This window comes from Taeniopygia guttata, chromosome 5 (genome assembly GCF_048771995.1).
Source record: "Taeniopygia guttata chromosome 5, bTaeGut7.mat, whole genome shotgun sequence".
Lineage (NCBI taxonomy): Eukaryota > Metazoa > Chordata > Aves > Passeriformes > Estrildidae > Taeniopygia > Taeniopygia guttata.
Genome location: NC_133030.1, coordinates 21816589 through 21838990, shown reverse-complemented (window position 1 = coordinate 21838990; position 22402 = coordinate 21816589). Strand labels below are relative to the sequence as shown.

The following is a 22402-nucleotide window of genomic DNA, read 5'->3' as shown; positions in this document are numbered from 1 at the left end:
ATGTCAAAAGTGAATTCGTTCTTTTTCTGCCTCCTCATCCTGTGAGCTCTGTACTGGCTTAGAAGCCATAGTTTGCTGAAGTAGGGGCACTGACTGCACAGAGATCACTGATTCAAATTCCAGAAAGGTCTTGATGATACAAAATAAGCTGCAAAGCCTATATCTCCTTTAGGAAAGGTCACTGTGTGTATAGTTATTAAAGGATGAAACCACACAAGCTGCTGTGCTGCCTAGTCTGGAAGCAGGTGCTAGGTCCCATCCCATGCCAAGTGTGAAATGGGAACCAGTAACTGGCATGAGTGACTTGAAGTCACTGAACAGAATTCAGATGAGAAGCATGGGAGGCCAGATGGGGAGCTATCAGAGTGTCTTAAGGATTAGACATATGCTGGATCCAGTTAGATGAAAGCCAGTTACTGACTTTCAATAACGCTTTCCTTTTTGTGCACCCAAGCTAGTGGCTTTAAATGCCTATAGTATTGTCCCTTGTTGTTTGACTTAAGCCAGGGAATTAAGACTCCTTAAAAGAGAAAAAATATTTAGTGGTTTTTAGTGTCAGGCATTTTCAAGGACAGTATCTGACAATTACTGTCCTTATTCAGGCCTTAATCTTCAATGAGACATGGAAGATATTCATTGCCTGGCCATGTATAAATTACATCACCACATGAAGCCTCCAGAGAAATCTATATGTGGCATCTATATATTTCTTACCTCATGCCATCTGGATTATAAGAACCTTCTCAGAGAGAAGCTGCTCTGAGGTCGGTCCATATGGTGGCAGCGACAGATCCTGGCACATGGGGACTTTTCCTGAGGTGGGAGACACCTGAGCAGCTTGTGGGAGGTACTGAAGAGATCTGCACAGTGCCAGAACAAGCACCCTTCTGTACCCCCATGCCTTTCAGAGCAGCCCAGGGTGCAGCCAGGGTATGCAGCAGTTCATGGTACCTTGGGAGCACAGGGAGGGCAAGGTCCTGCTGCAGCTGCAGAGCGGAGCCCAGGCAGGGTCAGCACCCTCTGGGAGGGAGCCCAACCGTGGTGTCCCCTCAGCAGGAGCCACGTACTCTGCACACACCAGGAGGGAGGTGATGACCCAGGCAGGGCTGCCACATAAACACGGAGCCATGCAGCTCTGGCTGCAGGGAGGGCTGTAGCCTGTCTCTTTTGACTCAGTCATTGCTGGCAACCTCTCTTCCCACACTCCTTGAGCAGAGGGACTGCAAGACAAGGACTGGGGCAGTGAATCCTTCCCACCATAAGAGATGATCAGTGTTGCTCCTGAGGAACCTCAACATACACGAGTCTATGAGACCTGATGACATACACCTCAGAGTCCTGAGGGAATTGGCTGATGTTGTTGCTAAGTCAGAATACTTTTCATGGTATTTGAAAAGTCATGGCAGTTAGGTGAAGTCCCTGGTGATTCCAAAAGAGATAAAAATGCCCCTATTTTTAAAAAGGGATAGAAATGAGGACCCCAGAAATTACTGACCTGTCAACCTCACCTTTGTGCCTAGGAAGTTCAGGGAACAGATCCTCCTAAAAGCTGTGCTAAGGCACAGGGAGGACAGGGAGGTGATTCAGGACAGCCAGAACAGCTTCACCGAGGACAAGTCCTGCCTGATCCATCTAGTGGCTTTCTACAGTGGAGGGCCTACACCAGTGCACAAGGGAAGCTACAGGTGTCATGTCTATGGACTTTCATAAGGCCTTTGGGCATGGCCACATCATCCTTCTGGCTAAACTGGAGAGAGATGGATTTTCTGGGTGACCTGTTCAGTGGATGAGCGATGGATTGAATGGTCAGATCTAGAGGGTGGTGGTCAACAGCTCAATGCACCATTGGACATCAGTGACAAGTGATGTCCCTCAGGGGGCCATACTGTGGTTTGGATTTTGTATAATAACACACTTATGTTTTAGTGATTGATAAGTAGTGCTTACTCTAAATGAAGGACTTTTTAGTTTCTCTTGCTCTGCCAGTGAGGAATTGAACAAGAAGCTGGGAGGGAGCATGGCCAGAACAGCTGCCTCAAACTGGCCAAAGGGATATGCCATACCACAATAGCTCTATTGACTCGTCTCCTCTTAGAGCAGGCACCAAAAAATGTGTGTGTTATTACACAATGGAATTTTCTGGTATTTAATGCACAGTTAAACATTCTGATATTCAATTATGCTGGTGTATACAGTTTGATATGTATCACTGTTAGATTGTGGTATGCAAGAGTTTCCCAGGGACAAAGCAACTCCCAAAATGTAAACCAACAAGATCCAAAATACAAAAAAACCCCACAAAAACCATGGATCCCATAATTCATCCCTAAACTTTGGGTTGAATGGCAGGAAAAATGTAGATTGCTATTAGACTTCTTTAATTTAATCTGAGGTCTAAACATTAATTGAACTTGGTGTCAATTATCTTTTTTCCCCAAATATTTCTCACCACTTAACTGCAATTAAAGGAAAATGGTAAAAGTAATGAATGCTGGGAAAAGAACTGCTTATCCCTATTAGATCCCTCCTCTGGCAAGTAAAAGCAGAATGGCATGCATCAGGCCCTTTACTGTGTCTAACTTTTAACCAAAATATGTAATTTACCCCAAGACACAACCACCATGAGGAAAAACAGGTAGGTTCCACATCCTATGAGAGACCATGAGCATTCTTGCTTTTCTTTTACAGCTTGTTCTTCATCTCCATGTCTTCATGATGGGACGTGCATTCTGGACAAAAGCAGCACCTACAAGTGTGCCTGTCTAGCTGGCTATACAGGGAATCGCTGTGAAAACTGTGAGTACAGGCACTGTGTGCATGACCAGCCTCCAGAGTTGTCACTGATGCATTAATTGTAAGAAGTGTTTTTGGTGTGTAGGTTTGGTCAGTCATAGAGCCAGAGAATGCACTGAGTTTCTTGTGGCATTTTTTAAGACATGTTTCTTGCAGTTCATGAAGATTTCCCCTCAGTCATTCTGGAGCTTTATGTCAATGTGTGAAAAGTTAAAACAGACTTGGAGCTGGGAAACTGCACACAAGAAATTTTGTAATGGATTAGCCTTATCAGACAGATCCCTGCCTGCTGCTTTCCACTATGTGCATCAGCTGTTTTCTACTGAAAACACATACCCCAGCTGAGCCCTGAGCTTAATGCTCTGAGTTAGTCATAGGAAATTCATCTTTCCTCACAGTCACCTGGAAAGTAGAATTCTGGCACCATGAATGAAAGAGATTTGGGATCAAAACAAATGGAAAAGGGTAGATTCTGTTCATATCTGTACCTATAGTCATACACCTGGTTTTGTCCTGACAAGTGAATTGTAAAATTACTGGATTCAAATCAATTGTCCATTCCAGTGATTTACTTCTTCATGCATGAGAAAATCTTCCTCTAACAGGGCTCAAAAGAGCATGAGGCAGTAAGAATTTTGCAATATATGCCATGATAAAAGCTGTATCATCTATACTAGCTGAAAGGAGCATTCTGCAATAAAGTTACTGAGCTAGAGCTGATCCTGGAAGATTTCACTGATAGTGGTGATCATATTTGGCCCAAGACAGAAAGTATGGCTTACTCTGTCCTGCTGTGGCATTCCTCTGCATAAGGCACACAATGTCTTGCTTGCTGGCAGAGTTTTCATGTCGGAGGAACCAATACACACCAAACTTCATTTCAAAATCTTTCCCGCACATATGCCATTGTTAGGAGTGGAATTATCTCCTGGAATTTCTTTTATTTCATCAGGGGAGTTAAATCATAGTGGCATGATACCTTCTTTAGTGAGTAATTTTGAGGTAAAAGACCTTTCAATTTCTACAGATCCAGAAGTAGCTCAGATGTGAGGAGAGATTGTTTCATATCTTCCATAAACCTGAAAAAATTTGTTTCTGAACAGATTGCACAGATTCCTGGTATGTTTTCTGTAGGGAAGAGGTTGCTAAAAACTGGAGGTTCCTGACCTCAGGACTAAGTGTCTGGCTCTTCTGCTAACAGCCTCTTTCCTGTGAGTAGTTGTATAGCAGGTCATTTAGGGACTGGAATCTCCTGAGCTCTTTGCAACTGCTCAGCAAGATTAGTTCTGCTCCTTTAGAATGGAGTGAGAAAAAAAAAAAAAAAAAAAAAAAAAAAAAAAAAGGAAAGATTCCTGTCTGATTCAGAACCAACCAAAATTTCAAATAATTACATTTCCAGCAAACCTCAGCCCTAGTTTTGGCTGGCTCTGCAGTACAGGCAAGGCAAGGAATGAAGCTCATATTCTTTTACTGACTTTCTTTTGTAATTCCAGTGTAAAAGCCTCACCCATGCAACCCACAGAGCAAACAACAGGGGAGATAGTTGAAAAACAATGGGATGGGATTTCTGTCACTGTAAGCAATGAAAGGTAAAGGTACTGACAGGATGAAAGAGAGGAGACATTAAACATATATACAGTAAGATTTTTAACTTTATGGGAATCTTGTAATTTGATTTGCTTGAAAGAACAATTTCGGTGGATAAAATTCTGTTACATTATGATGTTTGTGGCTGTATGTTTACCTGTATACTTCAAATCTCATGCTAGGCATAATATTGTTTTTCAGCACCTATATTACTGCCTTCTATGTGAATAGAAAACTTCACAGTTGGAAAACATAATGGAAAATCTTTTGTCTCTGTGGCTTCAAGTAGTTTTTTTTATTAAGATATTTCCTTCAGTTTTGCCAAAATGCATCCTAAGTATTTTCCAGTGTATGGGGAGAAAAGTCAGAAAATTAAAGTTTGATTTGTTTTTTTAAGAACCAAAGGAAGAACTGGGAAAAATATGGCTGTAATTCTTTAAAAGCTAGCTGTAGTTTCCTGAACAGCCTTTAAGTTTATATGTTAGATTGTGGCTTCCTCAGAATCTTTCTTTCTGTTAGATCTTTCAGCAAAAGTGCTGTCTTGTGAAGTAGAGCCAAGGGAAATAAATTTGTTCCTGCAGACAGAAAACTGTCATAAAATAGTCACTTTTGGAGTATTGAATATGACTTTGGACACTGTAAGACTGACTTTTTTTCAGTCTGGTTTTCCTGAAGTCAGGTGCAATCCCATTAAAGTTAATGGATGAAAAATAGGTATAAGAGAGAAGAAAATTAGAGCCCCTTAATGTTAAGTGCATGTAGAAGCTCTGAGGTGGTGCAACAGAAGGTACCCAGAGATATATGGGAGTTTTAAAGTAATCCAAGGGACAAAGTTCAGATGAAGAGAGACTGTGGGATTATCAAATTGAGGAATAAGTTAAGGCCAAATTAAACAAATTTACCAATTCTGTATTTCATGACAGAATCAGAAATTTTTTTAGTCCCTTAAAATCCCAATGCAGCTCTATCTTTTTGGTGTTACCAAGTTGAATTTTAAAGATGTGTGAATCTATTGGAATTATGGAAATCACCTTAATGAGATAAACCACAGGGAACCTATTGTTTCCTCCATTAAATTAAACTCCGTCTATTTAGCAGGATGATCAACATTGCTCAAGCTGCTTTTCTGGGGTCATATTTAACCCTAATAGCTCTGTCACTTACAATTTGCAATATTAATAAAGTAATCCAAGGTACATGTTGCTTACAACTAGCAGTTTCTTTTATCTTCTACTATAGCAACCAAGAAATTAACATTTTGTTTACAATTAGAAGGGCTAATATAGTGATTTAAAGCTTTCAACAGCATAGAGTGAAATGTAGGCATTTACCTTTCTGGCAGCTGCTAATATATTTCAGTCAATCCTGTTTCAGGGCAACGAATATTCTATATAAATATGTCTGATTTCACTCCCAAGACTGTTAAAAAAATGTATATGAAATTGTAAAACAAATGCTCACCTTTTATCTTCTGACCCAATACGCAATAAAGACAAATCCTAAGGATATCAAAAAATACCTTCTTAAAGATAAACATGCTTTGCTCTCATGATAGAGTAGGTAGAGAAAACTAACTCCTGTTTTAAATACTTGGGCTTCTTTCTGACCTTGAAGTGAATTTGCAGTATACCTCCATACCCTTCCCGGTGACCCCTTAGCCACGCTGACATGATTGAGAGCAAATTCAGTCTTTTCTCTTTGACCTTTGTATATTCTAATGCTGTCAGAGGCATTAGGAATGCACAAAAATCAGATAATCTTGTTCTCCTAGCATACAAATACACTGAGACAAACCATCAACTTCATCAAAAGATGCAGGGGGAAAGTAAGAAGCTGACTAGTGCACAAGCTGCCTGCTAAAAACCATCCACTCTAGTGTCAGCATGTCCCTGACTCTCTGCAGTGTGACAACTACTTGTTCAACTCAAACTAAGAAAGGTCTTTTCCAAAGTCTCCCTGTTGAGTTTGCCCGCTGAGGATGCAGCTGTAGAGACAGTATTGCTGGTACCCCATAGCAAATGCTCTTGCCCTCTGCTTGTCCTCCTCCTAGAACGGGCTGTTCTAACTCAAGAGTCCTCCCAGGGCTTGCTGGCCCCAAAGCAAGAGACCTTGACCTCATCCTGCCCAGAAATTTCCTGTTACCTTTATTTCAAACAAAGCCAAGCAAACTGGAGTTCCTACGCAAATAAGAAGAGCTTCGCTGAATGGGGAATTCAGGGCTGAGATCTGATTTCCATTTTTATTCTGTTTCTTGCTCCTGTCTGCCAAGTAGGAGAGGTTTGTTCTGCATCCTAATGAAGAGTCTAATCCAACTGACAAAACTGTATAAACTAACTCCTTGCTGTAGCCTTTGATGTTGCTAGGGCTGGCCTTACTGTGTGCCAACAGGCCTCTGAATATAGCTTTCAGGCCTTTCCCCACAGCTGATACAATCCACTTCCATCCTTTTTGGCCCCATACATCTGTGACTTGGGCTGGTTCTTAGGGATGCACTCATCCTATCAGAGCCTCCGTATATCTAAAATAGGGAGGAAGCATTAACATCCCACCAACCACACCTCACCCCCTGTTCTGCTATGGGAGAAGGAGCCCAGCTGTCACTACTTGGCATAAGCTAGACAGAATTTGAAACCCAGCAGAGTTTAGGATGAGGCACTAGGGAGAGGTTCTGGGCATTGAACCCAGTGTTCTCACCTAACCTTGGCTATGTAATGCAGAGTTTTCTAATAGCATGCTTGGAGGGTTTTTTTTTTTTTAATTTTGTCAGAAAGATTCTCAGTAATAGATTTCAAGGAGTGCCATAATCACTGTGTAAGACTATAATTACATTATATCCATGTATAATCACTGTGCAATTTACAGCTCATATGTGTTACACCTTATCTATACTGCATGATTACAATGCAGAACATCAGGTATAATTAAATAAATGTCCCTTCTTGCAACCTTGTCCTGAAATCAGTCCTATTCCAGCTAGGGAAAATGTTGCAAATAAAAATATGACTATTAATTTCCCTGCTTCTGGGACTGCCATTGTGTTCTAGTTTTGTTTGGTTTTTTGATTGTTTGTTTGTTTGGCTGGTTTTTGGTGTTGTTTTTTGTTGTTGTTGTTGTTGTTGTTGTTTGTTGGGCTTTGCTTGAGTTTTGCAGTGGAAAATGGCTTGTTACAGATTTTTTTAAAGGGACAGAGTTCTTCCTCGCTTGTGTCAAGGTCACTTTTTTAGGGTGGCTATGTCAAAGATATGAGACATTGACATTTCCACTCCTCCATGACATTTCTGCTGCCCTTCCTATTGGCACATGTGTATGGGATGGGAAATAAATCCCTGCTCTTGCTGTTGAAGGACATATATACCTGGAGCTGCTAAGGAGTAGAGGCTAGTGGCTTTTCCTCATTGTTACAATCCAAGGGCTCACCTGCCTTGAGACCCACACAAAAACCTTTCACTCAGTGTGGCAGTTCTTGGGTTTTGAAGATCATTAGGGGCTACAGGCTGAAGTTTAACACAGCACCACCCTTTAGGCTGTCATGCAGCAGCTCTGTAGTGTGACCACAGAATGGTCTCAGAGGTGGTTTCTGTTTTCCAGAACCTTCCTGGAACTGCCTCTGAGAGGCAACATAAGATAGAGAGGTTTTTAATAAGTCACTTCAGGGTTCAGTTCTGGTAGCATAATGCCCTCTCTTGTTTTACTGAGCTGATCAGAAGGACATTGTGATGCTGTGTAGATGTTTGCTAGGATGTTAGCAAACATACATCCTGCTTCACAACATATCCAGTGTCTTGCAGTACACTCCTTTCCAGGAAAATCATGTGTTTACAAGGTAATCTGTAGTGGTTAGTGCCTAGTGCAGGGATTTGAAGGGTTTGGGTTGAGATGGAGGTAGAGATTTCTGCTCTCAGTTTTCACTTCAGTACATTTCCTGGAGATTTCTCCCTTGGTTAGAAGGATGTTGGAAATGCTCACAGAGAAACTGCCAAACCACCAAATACTATGTGTGATGCTTTAACATAACCTAACATCAGTTCTGGGTTGTCTTAATTCACTGTGCAATAAACTAAAGCCGTGCAGCTTGTGTTACACAAACAGCCAGGATGTCTCATAGGAGGACAGAAACACCTAAGAGAAAAATGATGTCGATGGCTGAGGATGGATATTGCTACAAACATCTGAAGCAGCCACTAAACAACAGCTGCTGTAAATCAGCCTTCAAAAACCTGGTTCCTAGGACTGGCCTTTCCCTTGGTTCTGTCAGTAAGAATGTTGGATTGGGTAAGTCATGCACTCTCTGGGAGGAAGGTGCTTATACCACTTAGCAGTGTTCGATCTCGTAATACTTTTGTAGTGTCTTGAAACTCCAGTTGAGTAAGTGACGCTGACAGCAAGGCTGAAAGAGACAGAACATCTGCTTTACTGACAACTCCTCTTGTTGCTTTGTTATTTCCTCAGTGTCAATTAACTAGACAGTTCTTTCAGATTTTCAGAAAGTGAAACATATCTGGTAAAACCCCATGGTATTCTGCCCAGAGCATAGCCCCAGGCATAGCCAACACCTAAATAAATGAGAAAATGTCTCTTTGTAAATGTAATCTATCCAACGATAGGCCCGCCATAGGAAAATAACTGTATTTCTAAACTACATTAAATATATTCATAGAAATCTCTTCTTGCCCACCCCAAAACAATACTGAACTTTTTCCTCAGCCTGCTAGGACATCTTAGAGATAAAACCATCCATAGGATTTTCCCTGGTATGACTTGGCATATGGAAGGGTGAATCAGTGTCAGGAGGACAAGATGGACCAAGCTATAGCTCAGGTATTTTTGCCACACTGGATGGGACAAAGATGCTTCTGCTGTCATATCACTACTGAATCACTTGGGAGGCTGAGTCTTTCTGAAAAGCCTCCTAGAGCAGGCATGGCATAAACCAGCTCTTCAGCACAGGAAGACAGCCTGCAACCCAAAAACCAGTCTGCATCACTGGCACACTTCATGCTCACCCCCACCTTTTGCAAGGGTCACAGAGTAGGGGGGCTGGAAAGTTGTTAAGTTGCTGATGGAGATGATTTCTGCCTCTGAGCTGAGTGTGAGGAGATGTAACTTTTGGGTTTTCTGGAGTTAGAAGAACTGAGAGAAGGGCCCAGAGTAGATTATAGATTTGGGATCTCTGCCTACATCAACCATTCATCATTGTTGGCCAGCTAGCCTCCCTCACCTACTTCCTCATTACTAGAAAAACAAAATACTCAACTTCTAAAAATACTCTAATAGTTTAGAAAAAAGCATTTATCTTCTGAACCAATGAGTGAATACTATACCCCTTCTTAGAATTCCACAAATCAACTCAGAAAGAAAGGACTTAAACATCCACCTCAAATTCCCAAAGCTGGTATTTTACATTAAATATTCTCTGATTTCTACACTTAAACTGCTTGAATGACCCTGTCAGATAACCCTCGCACAAGTTTCAAAACAACAAATAAAGTCAGTAACAGCCCCCAGTAAAACCGTCCCCACCTCACAAGAATAAAATATAGCTCCACCACTGAAATCTGATTGAACAGAAAGCATATCCCACTATCAACAGCAGCCACCCCAAACTATCAGCATTCAGTAAACATCTCCAAGAACTAAAACAACTCCCACACCATAACAACAAATCCCCCCAAGTGTCTGAAAAGGATCTGCCACTAAAGACAAAGTATAAACATAATCCATTGACATTCCACCCAAATAAACCATAAACAGCACCAAAGACATAAAGGAGACCCCCAAACTCAACAACCACCCACACCCTGCAACAGATGCCAACACCAAACCTACCTCTTCAGAATACAGTGATGGGTTAGATGCAACTGCTAACACTCCCAAAACAAAGCAGAGCCCTAAGAAAAGTACAAAATAGGTCATAATTGTTCCTGCTTGGCCTCTCTCCACTGTCTATGGCCTGCAAACATGTCGTAAGCTTCAATAGCAGGAACCCTCCCAAAATACAACTTTGCTTTTTCTTTCTTCCCCCTCCTGCCCTTCTCTTCAGTCCTCTCTGAAGACTGCTGACACACCATTTGTACTTCTGGGGTGCAAGCATAGAGACTGCAACTCTTGCAGTGCTTTGGGGTAACCTTAAAACTACTGTGAAAGTTTGCTGAAATAATCAGCATTCTTCAATGCTTACAGTTTTGTTCTTTCCCTTCCCCTTCCCCCCAAGTTCATTAAAAGGCTTTGTTCTTCCTTGAGGATTACACATTCAAACATCTCTGAGGCAACTACCTCACACACTTCCCTTCATGGGAATCATTGCATTGTCTTCCACACTGTTTGCTGGTGATACAAAACACTGCCAAGGCAGAATGGCCCCAGGAGGCAGGAATGATGACAAAATCGACCAGGCAGAATCCCACTTGTTCTTTCTTACGACTCCCACTTTCCTCTTTGGTTTCTTCAAGAGCTCAGAAACTGCATTCCACAGCCAATCAAATTGCCCTGCTACTTCCTTACTACTCTTCTGCTTTTCAGTTCCCTTCATTTTATTTCCCTGTACTCTCATCTCAACGCTTGGTAATTTCCATCTCTTTTTCTAAAATGGGCAATGCCAGGTCTTCCTTCCTATATGAAATTCAGCTCAGATCCCTGCAAAAGGATGAATGAAATATTCTGTCATCTATGCCAAGGTGAATCTGTATCATTCTATATTGTTCTCTTGGTTCAGTTAATGTGCATTCAGAAACTTTTTTTCATAGCAATATGCATTTGTTTAGAGTGCCTTTTTCATCCAGTATTGCTCGGGCTTGTCCTTGTTTATTTGGAAAAGTGACATCTCCACAATGAAACACCTCAGGATTATTTACTCTCTCATTTGTAATTTGATATAACAATGAGCACACCTCCTATTTTCTTGCCCTATAATCTTCCCCCTGAGCAGACAGTGCTCTCCCCTGCAGGATGATACTGTGATTTTTTTTCCAAGGAAACATTAGAGACCTTACAATAAATATTACTTCTTGCTACTGATAGAGAAAATGAATGTTGAGGATTGTTAGGATTTCATTCACTCCAGTATCCCATGCACAAACAGGTCCAGTTGTATAATTAAGTAGGGCATCCAAGTACCGGAAAGGTTGTATCCAGAGACACAGCCTTCTAAGGGCTAAGAACAATGCTGATAAAGATCAAGTGGCTAATTGTAAGCAACAGCCTCCAAATTGCCTCCGGATGAATAAATCACAGTGAGTGATCCAAGCATATTTTCTCATGGATACGGTCTCATTCACAGAGGCAGGGAGCTAGAAAACATCAGGGGCAACTTCCAATTGGCTGGAAGGGAATGAAAAGATTTGGATTTCAGTAGGGATTACGTCATAATTTTGTGTAATTATTCCTAGTTAGTGGAACTACTGCAAAAGCAAAGAGGCCCAGAGAGCAGGACTGGAAACCTACTCTCTGGTTCTTGGAGCTGGTTGATCAGCTGCTCTTGTTATGATTTCCTTTGATGTTTCCAAGATTAATGTGAGGACTGGCAAAATACAACAATGACAGGTGATTTGAACCTCCAGGACTCTTTCATGGGGAATAAATCAAGGCCAAAGACATTTTTAATGAATAACCTCTCCCAGCACTTCTGCATGAGCTGTGTCTGGGGCTGGGCATGGAGCTGGGAGGTTGTGTCCTGGGACATCACAAAAGGCATGAAGGAGGTTAGAATGTTTCCTCTCTTTTGAAACACAAGTGACTGAGGGCAGAGATGGTTTATCAAAAGTCCTCCCTTGCCAAAAATGTAAATGGAGGCTACTGTAATGCATATGCACACTTTTGGGGAATAATTGTTACTCTTTCAGGACTCCTATTTGATACTGAAGGCCAAGTTCCTGAGGGATACTGGATCTTTTAGCTATTGCAATCACCATGACATGAGCACTTGTGTGGAGCTTAGCCTTGGCTAAGTGCTTGTGGTAACACAGAGGCTTGAGGTACCTCTGAGGCCCCTGCCGAGAGCCTCACCCACTCATTGCTGAGTCTGTGGTGACTGGCATGACCAAGTAGAGCAGAGCTCCTTTGATATGTGGCATTAGCTGTTCAGATAACACTACCATCACTGTGAACACCTTTTTACCACATTAGTTTCCATGACCTTTCCTATATAGGATCTAGTGTGGTGTTTCCAATAATTTGCTCTCTGCTATGAGTCTTGCTTTAAAAAAATTAGTTTTCAATCCAACCTTAGCACTCTTGGCTTTCCTTGTTCACCCCCTTCTAATTTCTGGTTCTAAAAGTTGCAGCCACATTCTTTTTTCATCTAAAGTGCAGAGCCTGTCAGCTCCAAAAAGTAAAAGTTTTGAGTGGAATCAAAGAAGACAAGCGAGCATTCTAGTCACCACCAGCCCCCTCATGCACAGCCCGTGGAAACACACACCACCCCCAGAAAGCATTTTCTTCAGAGTCCTGACCAAGACCACCTGTCCTCCAAAGCTGTTCAGCTCCCAGCAGTCTGCTCCTGCTGTGGAGAAGAATGAAGATCACATTGCAAAGCTAATGCCATCGAGCTGCTCTGGCTCCCATTCACATCCAGCTCTTGCCAGACTCTGGAGCAGAACAGCTGGGCTCCTTCATGTGGATTCTTAGTCATCAGTGCTCTCCAGTGTAGGAGAGGTGGGATGTTCAGAGAGGTGGTGAAAGAATGTTAGTTCCTTTATGCTGGATCCTGCAGTGTTTGCTCCATTTATTCAGGAGATGTTGAGCTGAGAGTTGTTCTTGAGTACAGCATCAGAAGATGCCAGGCTCTTTCCTGAGTGTAAGTACCATCACTGTGAGTTAATGTCCTTGTAGAAACAAAGCCTGTACTGAAACAATTGTAGGCTCAGAGAGAGTGTCAGCAGTGTCACAGAGAGGACATTCCCACCACAGTTTACACACTTTGTTCTGTGAGGCACTACAGGACCTCACAAACTCAATGTTGATATCAGCAGACTTATGATATGCCCACAATCCCAGAATGCAGAGTATCTTGAAGGCAGACAGGAGGCAGACAAGAACACTGTGACTCCTTAAGAATCAGTCTGGAATCAGGGTTCCTGCCTCATTCTGTGTGTGACCTAATACAATAATGTTTTTAATGAGCAGAGAAGAGTGCACAGACACACTGCCTCACGATGGCAGGATGGCCTGACACCTCCCAGTGTCGATTATTTTATCAAATCCATTGCCAAAATCATATGCTGGTTTGAAAGCCCTGTGCACTGCTTATGAGAAGCAGTAGAAAAGCATGTCTGAGCATGGGCTCCAGGAATCCCTCACCTCATTCCCTCTTGGAGGATACAGCCATTTAAAAAATATTTTGACATTATGTCCTTATGCTTTTGGCTAAAGTTAGTCTCTGTGGGCTTCTGTGTTAGGCATTAACCATCTCTGGCTGTTATGCCAAGCTGCAAAAGGAGGATGTCTCTGGAGAACCATCTGAGTCCTCCTCCAGGGCAGTTCTTCTCTGCCAGCAAACCTCGTGAGAACCTGGGGTGTCCTCACCTTGTGGATGCATGCTGGGGAGAGAAGGGATAAGCATAGGAATTAATGATATCAGAGATTTGGACTGACATCAGAGACATGGACCGACAGAGCTCATGGGCCAAATAAGCTCTGTTATGAGTGAAGACTACAGATTTGTAAGTCTGAATTCAGAAGAGCTCTTTACACATGGGGCTTTGCAAAAGGAATCACAATACCCAGCACTAGCTGCTGAGCTGCTCATGGCTAGGTCCCTCTGTAACTCACATGCTTTGTGTTCAGACACTCTGAACTATCTGCTCCCATATGGCTCCATCACCTTTGGACAAAAACCCTTCTGCTGAGAGTAGTATGTCGACTATTAGATGGTATTATAATTACTGCTGATTTCTGCACAAAGTCAGGTCAGTTTAAGTGTAAACGTAGTAAGAATGTCAGGAGATGTCAGGACTGTTCCTAGCTCTGACAGTCACTCACTGCTTGCCTTCAGGGTGAGCACTTGATAACTCCATGGCGTAGCTTCCCCAGCAGTAAAATGCAGATATGCTAATGCCATTACAAATTTTGGAAAAACAGATATTACTGCTATGCAATGATACTCAAGTAATCAGGCTTGCCCTCTAAACAAAACTTAAACCAAGGAAAAGAATTTGATCAAATCAGACTTACAGTCAAAATGGCAAACATGATGGGATTTACCACTATTGACTTTAGCAGGCTTAGCTGTAGGCAGCCTTTGCAAATATCAGTGAGCTGTATGAAGTGCATGTAGGTGGAGCTGGCTGGGAGTTTTCTGTTAGAATGGTTTCATAGCAGTAAATTTCAAAGAAATGAGTATTTTCTGCTGGATTGTTCATTTAATTTTTGTTTTCTTAATCACAGAGAGGAAGAAAAAAAGTCACTTTCACATACTCTGCATGTTGTGCTCCCTCCAGCCACCGGATCCTGGAGCCACGTTTCTCAGGCTTCTAGGTCCTCTAGCTCCAGAGCACTTGTTGGCCACTGCTGTGAAACCATGAAAATCCAAATCTCAGATCCAAATCCTGATGCACAGGATCCTTGTGCAGGCGTTTTTCTGGCTCAGGGGCTGCTGTAACTTTTAGCAGCATTCAGAGTAATGACAGCATTCGCTGGGGAACAGAATGTAATTTAGGCAGACAAAATGTCCTCTTTTTGAGGATAGTTATTTAAATTTCTTCAGTTTCAGTCTATCAGGCTTTCTCTGAGAGTCATTAGACTGGTTTGGGTAGCATGGTGGCCCCAGGGGTTCCAACATAAGTCCATAACTCTTTTTCTGCAGAAAGATGCTAGAATTCCTAACAGCAGAAGCTGCTCTTATTCCTCTGCTGGTTAAGAAGTGCAGTTTCTGTGAACATTTTCAGTGTTTAGCCTCCTGAACATACCAGCACAGCTTATGCAAAAGCAACATTTCAAGTACCTAGAAGAGCTCTGTGGCCCCCACACAAGAAGGATGTGGATGTGTCAGAACAAGTCCAGAGGAGGGCCAGGAAGAGGATCAGAGAGCGGAGCACCTCTCCTATGAGGACAGGCTGAGAGAGCTGGGGTTATTCAGCCTGGAGAAGGGAAGGCTCTGGGAAGATCTTATGGCAGCTTTCCAGTACCTGAAGGGGGCTACAAGAGATCTGGAGAGAGACCTTACAAAAGGGCAGATAGTGACAGGACAAGGGAGCATGGCATTAAGCAGAAGGAAGGTAGATTTAGATTAGAAATCAAGAAGGTATTCTTTATTGTGAGGGTGATGAGGCACTGGCACAGATTGACCAGGGAAGCTGTAGATGCCCCATCCTTGGAATTGTTCAAGGCCAGGCTGGATGGGGCTTTGAGCAGCCTGGTCTAATGGCAGGTACCCTGCCCGTGGCAGGGAGCTTGGAACTAGATGATCTTTAAGATCACTTCCAACCCAAATCATACAATGATTCTATAAAAAAATGTTCAGAGCTATACGACATAGACAAAATGTGTTACATGCATTAGCATGGGTCAGCCTGAAAGCCAAACTCTGACTTGGGAATCTGCAAATAGCAATATTAAAAATTTTTGTAAGCAAATTAAGAACAAAATTTCATGTAAATTCTTGCACCTAATTTCAGGGAAGGACAAAAAGGAAAATACAAACCTTTTATTAGTGCCAGCAATGAGAAATGAGATATATTTCAGGCACGCAATATATTATTGAAAGGTTGTGCAGAATATAGAGATAATAAATTATATGAATGAAGGGCTATATATTATTTAACAAAGTGGGTGAGAGGAAGGCAGCAGAAAAAAATAGTTTTCATTTAATGAAGAGACTCTGGGACAAAAGCAAATGATACTTCCATCAAGCAGGATTTGAAGGATATTGGAGAGAGAAAAGTGTAGCTCAAGAGATCATCTAATTTATCTCACTGGTGATAAAATGAGCCTGAAGACTATTTCTGAATGGCAGATAATTCTGATCTAAGGGATGTCTCTTACATATAATTTAAAGGGGAAAGGAATTTGTACTGTTATTATTAATAATAGAATATTTTACCTAAAAATTCAGGAACGTACTGTTCATCTAGTCAAGTTTTTCTCAGATTGAGGAATGTTATCCATTAAATGTGAAACCAGTTTAATGTTTCATATGGGACAGAAATTGTTTTCTTTTTCCCAAGAGACCAAAGTAAGAGGCAAGAAGTAGAATAAGTTTTATCCGGAATGTATGAGTTTGTGATATAAACACTTGAGGCAGCTCTGTTTTTTTTTTTTTTTTTTATCTAACAAATGAGAATTTCTGCCAGAGGAGCCTGTAACCACCCTCTCACACACCTTCCTACTTTGCTTTCTTATGAGCTTTATCAAGCCAAAATTTACCTCAAACCCTAAAGTGGCAAAGGTTGCCTACATGGCTGTATAGATTAATTGTGGAACTTCCCAGGAACAATACTGTATAGCAAAATAAAGAAAAAATAAACAAAAATCTCTCTGCTCATGATGTGTTTGCTGGTGTTGCTCTGTTCCCTACATTTCTGTTCCATTTTTTTAGCTGAAGTTTCAGTTGTCAAACTACAAGACTTATAAAATTTCTACTTACATCCCACTATGCCTTTCCAACATTTGTCAAGGAGACTTTTATAAATTTCTTTTTGAGTAAGAATTATCCTGTTCCTAATTTTATCCTGCTTTAATATACTTCTTTGTCCTCCTTTAAACATTTTAATGTATCCTTTCGCTTTTTACATTTTCAGTCATTATAGTTTTTAACTTTTGCATGAGCAGGGTAGTCATTCTTAGCTCTTAAACACTTTCAGCATTATTTTCCCCTAACATTAGTTTCACCTTTCTAGATATAAATTCACCAGGATCTTTGTAGATCTGATGACATCCTGGCAGGAAGAATGGGGTCAGCCTGACCCTCATGGAGTCTCTGCTCTGCTCAGATGTTTTTTGACAAAACTTGAATGAATGTCTTTCATATTTGGGTGTCCATTACCACCTCATAGTAGAATTCTGTAGACAGCTAGTCAGTTTTCTGGGTTCCTGGTGGACTTGGTCCAAGAGGAAGGATCAGAGGTCAAGCACTTGACACATGCCCAACTTGCCCCAAAAGCAGTAAGCCAAAGTCACAGGGCAGTAGGAATGGTGTTTGGTTTTTTTCATGTGGAGCAGAGCAGTCTAACTAGTGGCCTAAGAACGGTTCAAGCTCATGGAGTGCTCCTGGCCAGCCCACCATGTGCTTCCCAAGGAAGTGCTGTCCAGACAGCTCATAGCCCTGTCTGTGCTGTGGCAGTCAGGGTAGACCAGGCACAGGTACAGCTGGGATAGGGGGGACTGGAGGTGAGTGAGAGCTGTGAGGGGCACCTAGCCCTCTCTGCTAGACCATGCACAGAAGGAGGACTAATATTCAGTAGATGGCAGGATAAAGTCCATCCTGCCTAAGTAAGGGAATCTCAAAATCATATCAAATACCTTAGAAAGCTTAGAACCTGAAGAGAAGTGGGTCAGATATTGTGGTTGGATTTTATGACTAATGTGTATCCAGAGGGCAGAGCTAGGTATGAATGACATTTACAAAATGTTCTCTTACTTTCTTTTTGACTTCTGATAAATGTCTGGAGAGTTGGATTTAGTTGTACACCAGGAGAGAATGTTGAAAGACTTCAATAAAATATCTCAAACAAAGAAAGCTACCTGAAAATTCAATGGAATCCACTGCCCATTCTGAAAAATGTAAGAACAAGTCAAATTCACTCTTGATGGGAAGCTATCCACAAAAAAATAAGATAGACTTAGATGAAACACATAGGGGCTAGGATTCCCTTCATAATAACTCTTCAAAACTCCATTGCCTGAAGTGTTCACAAGTAAAGGAAAAAGGTGCAAAAAGGCTCTGGGAAACACATTAGGTGAAAGGGATAAAAGGCAAGTCAAACTGAAGAAGAAAAAGCCTATGGAGTTCAAACCATAGCAGTAAAAGCAGGAACTGGAGTAACTCTACGAGATTTTCAGACTAGATAATATCACTGAAAACAGAGAGCTCAGCTGTGGGGCTGAGATGCAGAGAACATCTTAAGATTCAAAACCACATTTAATTTGTAGAGTGAAAGAATGAGCTTACAAAATGATCCATAGTAAATAGATTAATGTAGTGGCTCTGTCTCCAGTGACAAATTCATCCCTGTGTTACCAAAGAACAGACAACCAGTAGCTAGAGGCATGGGTAACAAAATAGACACATCTATTAATAATGCTAAGGTGTTTTGCCATCAGAGAAACCCTACAGTGGCTCTGTGACACAAGTGGGTATGAGCTAATGCCTGTAATATCCCTGTGATGAAAGGGGTGCTCTCATTTGTCACAAACAGCATATGAAGCAACCTACTTATGATCACATTTCTTTAGCTATGATTAGATCTCATGACCTTCTGCCTCCATGTCCTCTGCTCTAGGCCATAGTTCAGTATTAAATGAATCTGTGTATGAAATACTGAATTTACATCATAAACAAAACAGAATTTTTCCAGCTGGTTCCCAGGGGCACAGAGAATCTAAAGAAAGTCTGGTAACAAACAAATCAAAAGGATGAGAAACTAAATCTCTTCAGCACTTACGGAGTGAACAAGAACAGATACTTGTAGTTAGTAAGCAAGTGTAGCTTGGTGACATTTTTTCTAGGATGGACTTAGAACACAAAAGCAATAAACATTTGTTTTGCAGAGCTGAACTGGACTGTAAGCAAAACATAAAACCTGTATTTATGACAAAAAGTAGAAGTCTGAGAGGTGCACAGATGTTGGTCTACTTTTCTCATTTGACAAGCTGAGTGTGATTTTAGATTGAAAGAGAGAAATATAAATGTAGGAAAATGGATTGCCGCTCAGAGAAAGATATGGAGAGAGTGACTGGAAATACAGAGATCATAAGTGGGAAGATGAGAGTTCTGAGAACTTAAAACACCTTGAAACTTTATGTTCCCATTATTCATGTTTCATTTATCTACATGCTTATGTATACACATATCTGCCTATGTATGTATATATATGTGTCTATATTTCACACGAGAAACATCAAGGGCTAGGAATTAATTTTTAAAAAAATTTCTCATTATTATTTTGCTAATGATGACATTAATGAAGAATACTTGAAGCCAAGAGGAAATGTTGACCTCCCCTAACTGGATGTGATTTGATTTGGAGCATAATAGTCCAGGCCCCACTCTAATGCTTAATTGTTAGACAGTTTTTCTTACCAAGACCTTTGCTCACTAGTGCACAAATGATTCTTCCAACTCATTGTTTGGTGTTTTCTTTATGTGAATCATTGGATGGTCAACAGTCCACAGAAATGGATGCTTTTATGTGTGCTCTGTGTAAGGATTACAGAGCAGAGGACTTAAAAAAGTTTTATCCGAAAGTTTTAAGCATAAAAATTTGGCTGCAGATTAGCAAGCAACTGGCTATGAGGCAAAACAGAAAAGTCAAATTCTAAAAGCATAAAGTAGGGATGATCTCTTTAGCATCTATTGTCAGCAGAATACCACAGGTGACAGGTGAAAAATCCATATGCATATTTTTGTCTTGCACCGAATCCTATCCTATACAGTTTTTCACAATGAATGGCCCAGGCAAAGCCAAAGAGATGGGTAACTGTGTAGATAATAAACCATGTGTTTCCTACATTACCTACAGAAATACACATGTAATTTCTACATACAGGAAACTGGCCTTAAAAAGTGACTTGTGAAGGTTAATAAGGCATGGATATTCTCTGCCTCTCATAATGAAGAACGTACAGCATGAAATAAAATTATCAGGTGGCATACTAGAAACATAACTAAAGGCAGTGCACTTTTTGCACTTAGTTTGCACTCATTGCCACAGGATGTTGTGGACACCAAGTATGCTGAGTTTAGAAAATATTAAGACAAATTAATGTTAAAAAAATATCAGCACAGTATGTTATACCAAAAATACCATTGTAGTTCAGGTAGTCCTTGAGCTTCAGAGTTTTGAATGCTGACAGATTATTTCAGGAAAGTATTCTACATGCTTGTTCTGATTTTATAGTCCTTCCTTCAAATCTACTGTTTGCCACAATTGGACAGGTTGATGCTATCAGAGAAATTATTTGTTTTGATAATTAATTTCATATTTATTACTTGCAGCAGTTATATAGAACATTATCTGTATTTCCCCAATATCCTGTGGAAAAGACAAAAATCCTAGTTTAGTAAATATCAAGGTTCCTTTTTAATGTAATTATGTTAATGTTTGATTTACACAAATAATGATGCTTTATGATTTCTGAGGTCTCATCTGAAAATCTATAAAATGTAAAGAGGTGTTTGAAATAAATGAATTATAAGGCTTTTAAGGATCTAGATTTTTTTTCTTGACCATGCATGGTAGCTCATTCAAAACCCTTATTAAGATGGAAAGTATTTCAAGTACTAATACTCTAAGCAAATGAGCCCTAATGATTCAAACATTTATGCACATGATTATGTGACACTTCAGAGTAATCCTATTGAACTTTATGGATCCAGATAGGATTTTAAAAGTGGGATGTAAGTATGTGTAGAGCTGACATCTAAACTTTCTAAAGATCAGCATATATTGTTTTTTTTTTCATTTTGACTCCTGTGTCCGTTGTAATTGGTTTTTCTATGTTCTAAGTAAAGAATCATCCTAAAACAGTCCTGTTTTTGTAATAAAGTGGATTTTTTTGAAATATCTGAACTGTCAGTGGTGATGTGTAGGACTCCAGGTGCTCCCGCTCATGGTATTGTGGAAGGAGATGACTTTAAATACGGGGCCCGGGTTTACTTCAAGTGCAACGCAGGTTACAGCTTAAAAGGCAGCCGTGTTGCCTACTGTCAGCTTGATGGGATTTGGTCAACACATCATCCTGAATGTGGTAAGGTCACTTTAAGTTTTAATTCTTATCAAATATTTTGGCCAATGTATTCCCATGAAACTAGACTATCTAACTCTTTCTTGAAATTTCGTAGGTCTATGACATAATATGTCCTTTTGTCTTCCTGTCTTTAAGAAGGAGTAGGAATTCTTATTTTACTCTGCTGGAACCCCATCCTGAAAGACTTTTTATATAAAGATCTGACTGAAACATCACTTTACTGAAAACTAATAACCTCAAAGTCTTTAAGCATGTATCCTTCTTGCACATAGAGAGAAAATGTCTAGGACCAAAGCCAAGTGTGGGAATAGTGCAACAATGAATAATTACTTCCATGACTCTGTGTGTCTGACACCTTCTCTGCAGAAGCTTGGTGCACTCTGTGGAGGTGAATAGAAGCCTATGTGAACACGAGACTCTTATTTCAATTCCCATCCTAGACAAAAACTGATAGAAAAGAAACTTCCATTCATTCTGACTGTGGAGAATGGCATGACTACCATTCACATTGGTTCACCTGTAAAATTCCTTCTTGACATCTAAAGAGACTTTAAATTTCCTTTAGTTCATTTTCATTGCACAATTTCATTTCTGTATTCCAGAATAATTTGTTTCAATTGATAAAGTGTTTTATAAGTGTGTTGTGCCAAACAATGTACATTTTGGGGGGAATGTTGTAAAACAGCTGTATATAAGTTAATTTGAAAGAGCAAGCAGTAGGTATCCTTCTATATGGAGAGAAGTCTCCAACTGCAGTAAATGTAATTTCAAGATCGTGCCAAGTCCCTGCTGCATGATGGCCCTGGCTAGACATCTATAGAAAGAGCTGTCTCTAGACTTGGCAGTCACTGAAGTGCTAGGTCTCTCTTTCCCAGATGTTTTCTCTTTGTTTTTAATAAATCAAAAAGGTCATAACCCTGAACCTAAGGAAGAAGACAATTACTGTCAAAGTACTGAAATAAGAGAAGGCCTTAAGTGACTTACTGTCGAGCTTTTGGTACATTTGGAAACACGCCCTGTGGTGATCAGATGATGCCTCCAGGCCAGCCATCAGTGCAGAAAGCCACTTGCAAATAAAGCAGTATTCTGTAGGGGATTCTCTGTAGTCTTTAGCTGCTATCAA

The 22402-nt window shown here is 40.7% G+C and overlaps 1 protein-coding gene across 2 annotated transcripts in view; it reads left to right on the top strand.

The window, feature by feature from the left end:
- PAMR1 (peptidase domain containing associated with muscle regeneration 1) overlaps nt 1–22402 on the top strand; it is a 54765-nt gene that overhangs the window by 22999 nt on the left and 9364 nt on the right. The window contains exons 6-7 of one of the 2 annotated variants that reach the window (XM_030274101.4): nt 2689–2796; nt 21109–21279. In XM_030274101.4, the coding sequence (XP_030129961.4) occupies nt 2689–2796; nt 21109–21279 (279 nt within the window). The remainder of the gene's footprint in view (nt 1–2688; nt 2797–21108; nt 21280–22402) is intronic. The other variant, XM_002199633.7, reaches the window with a different exon arrangement.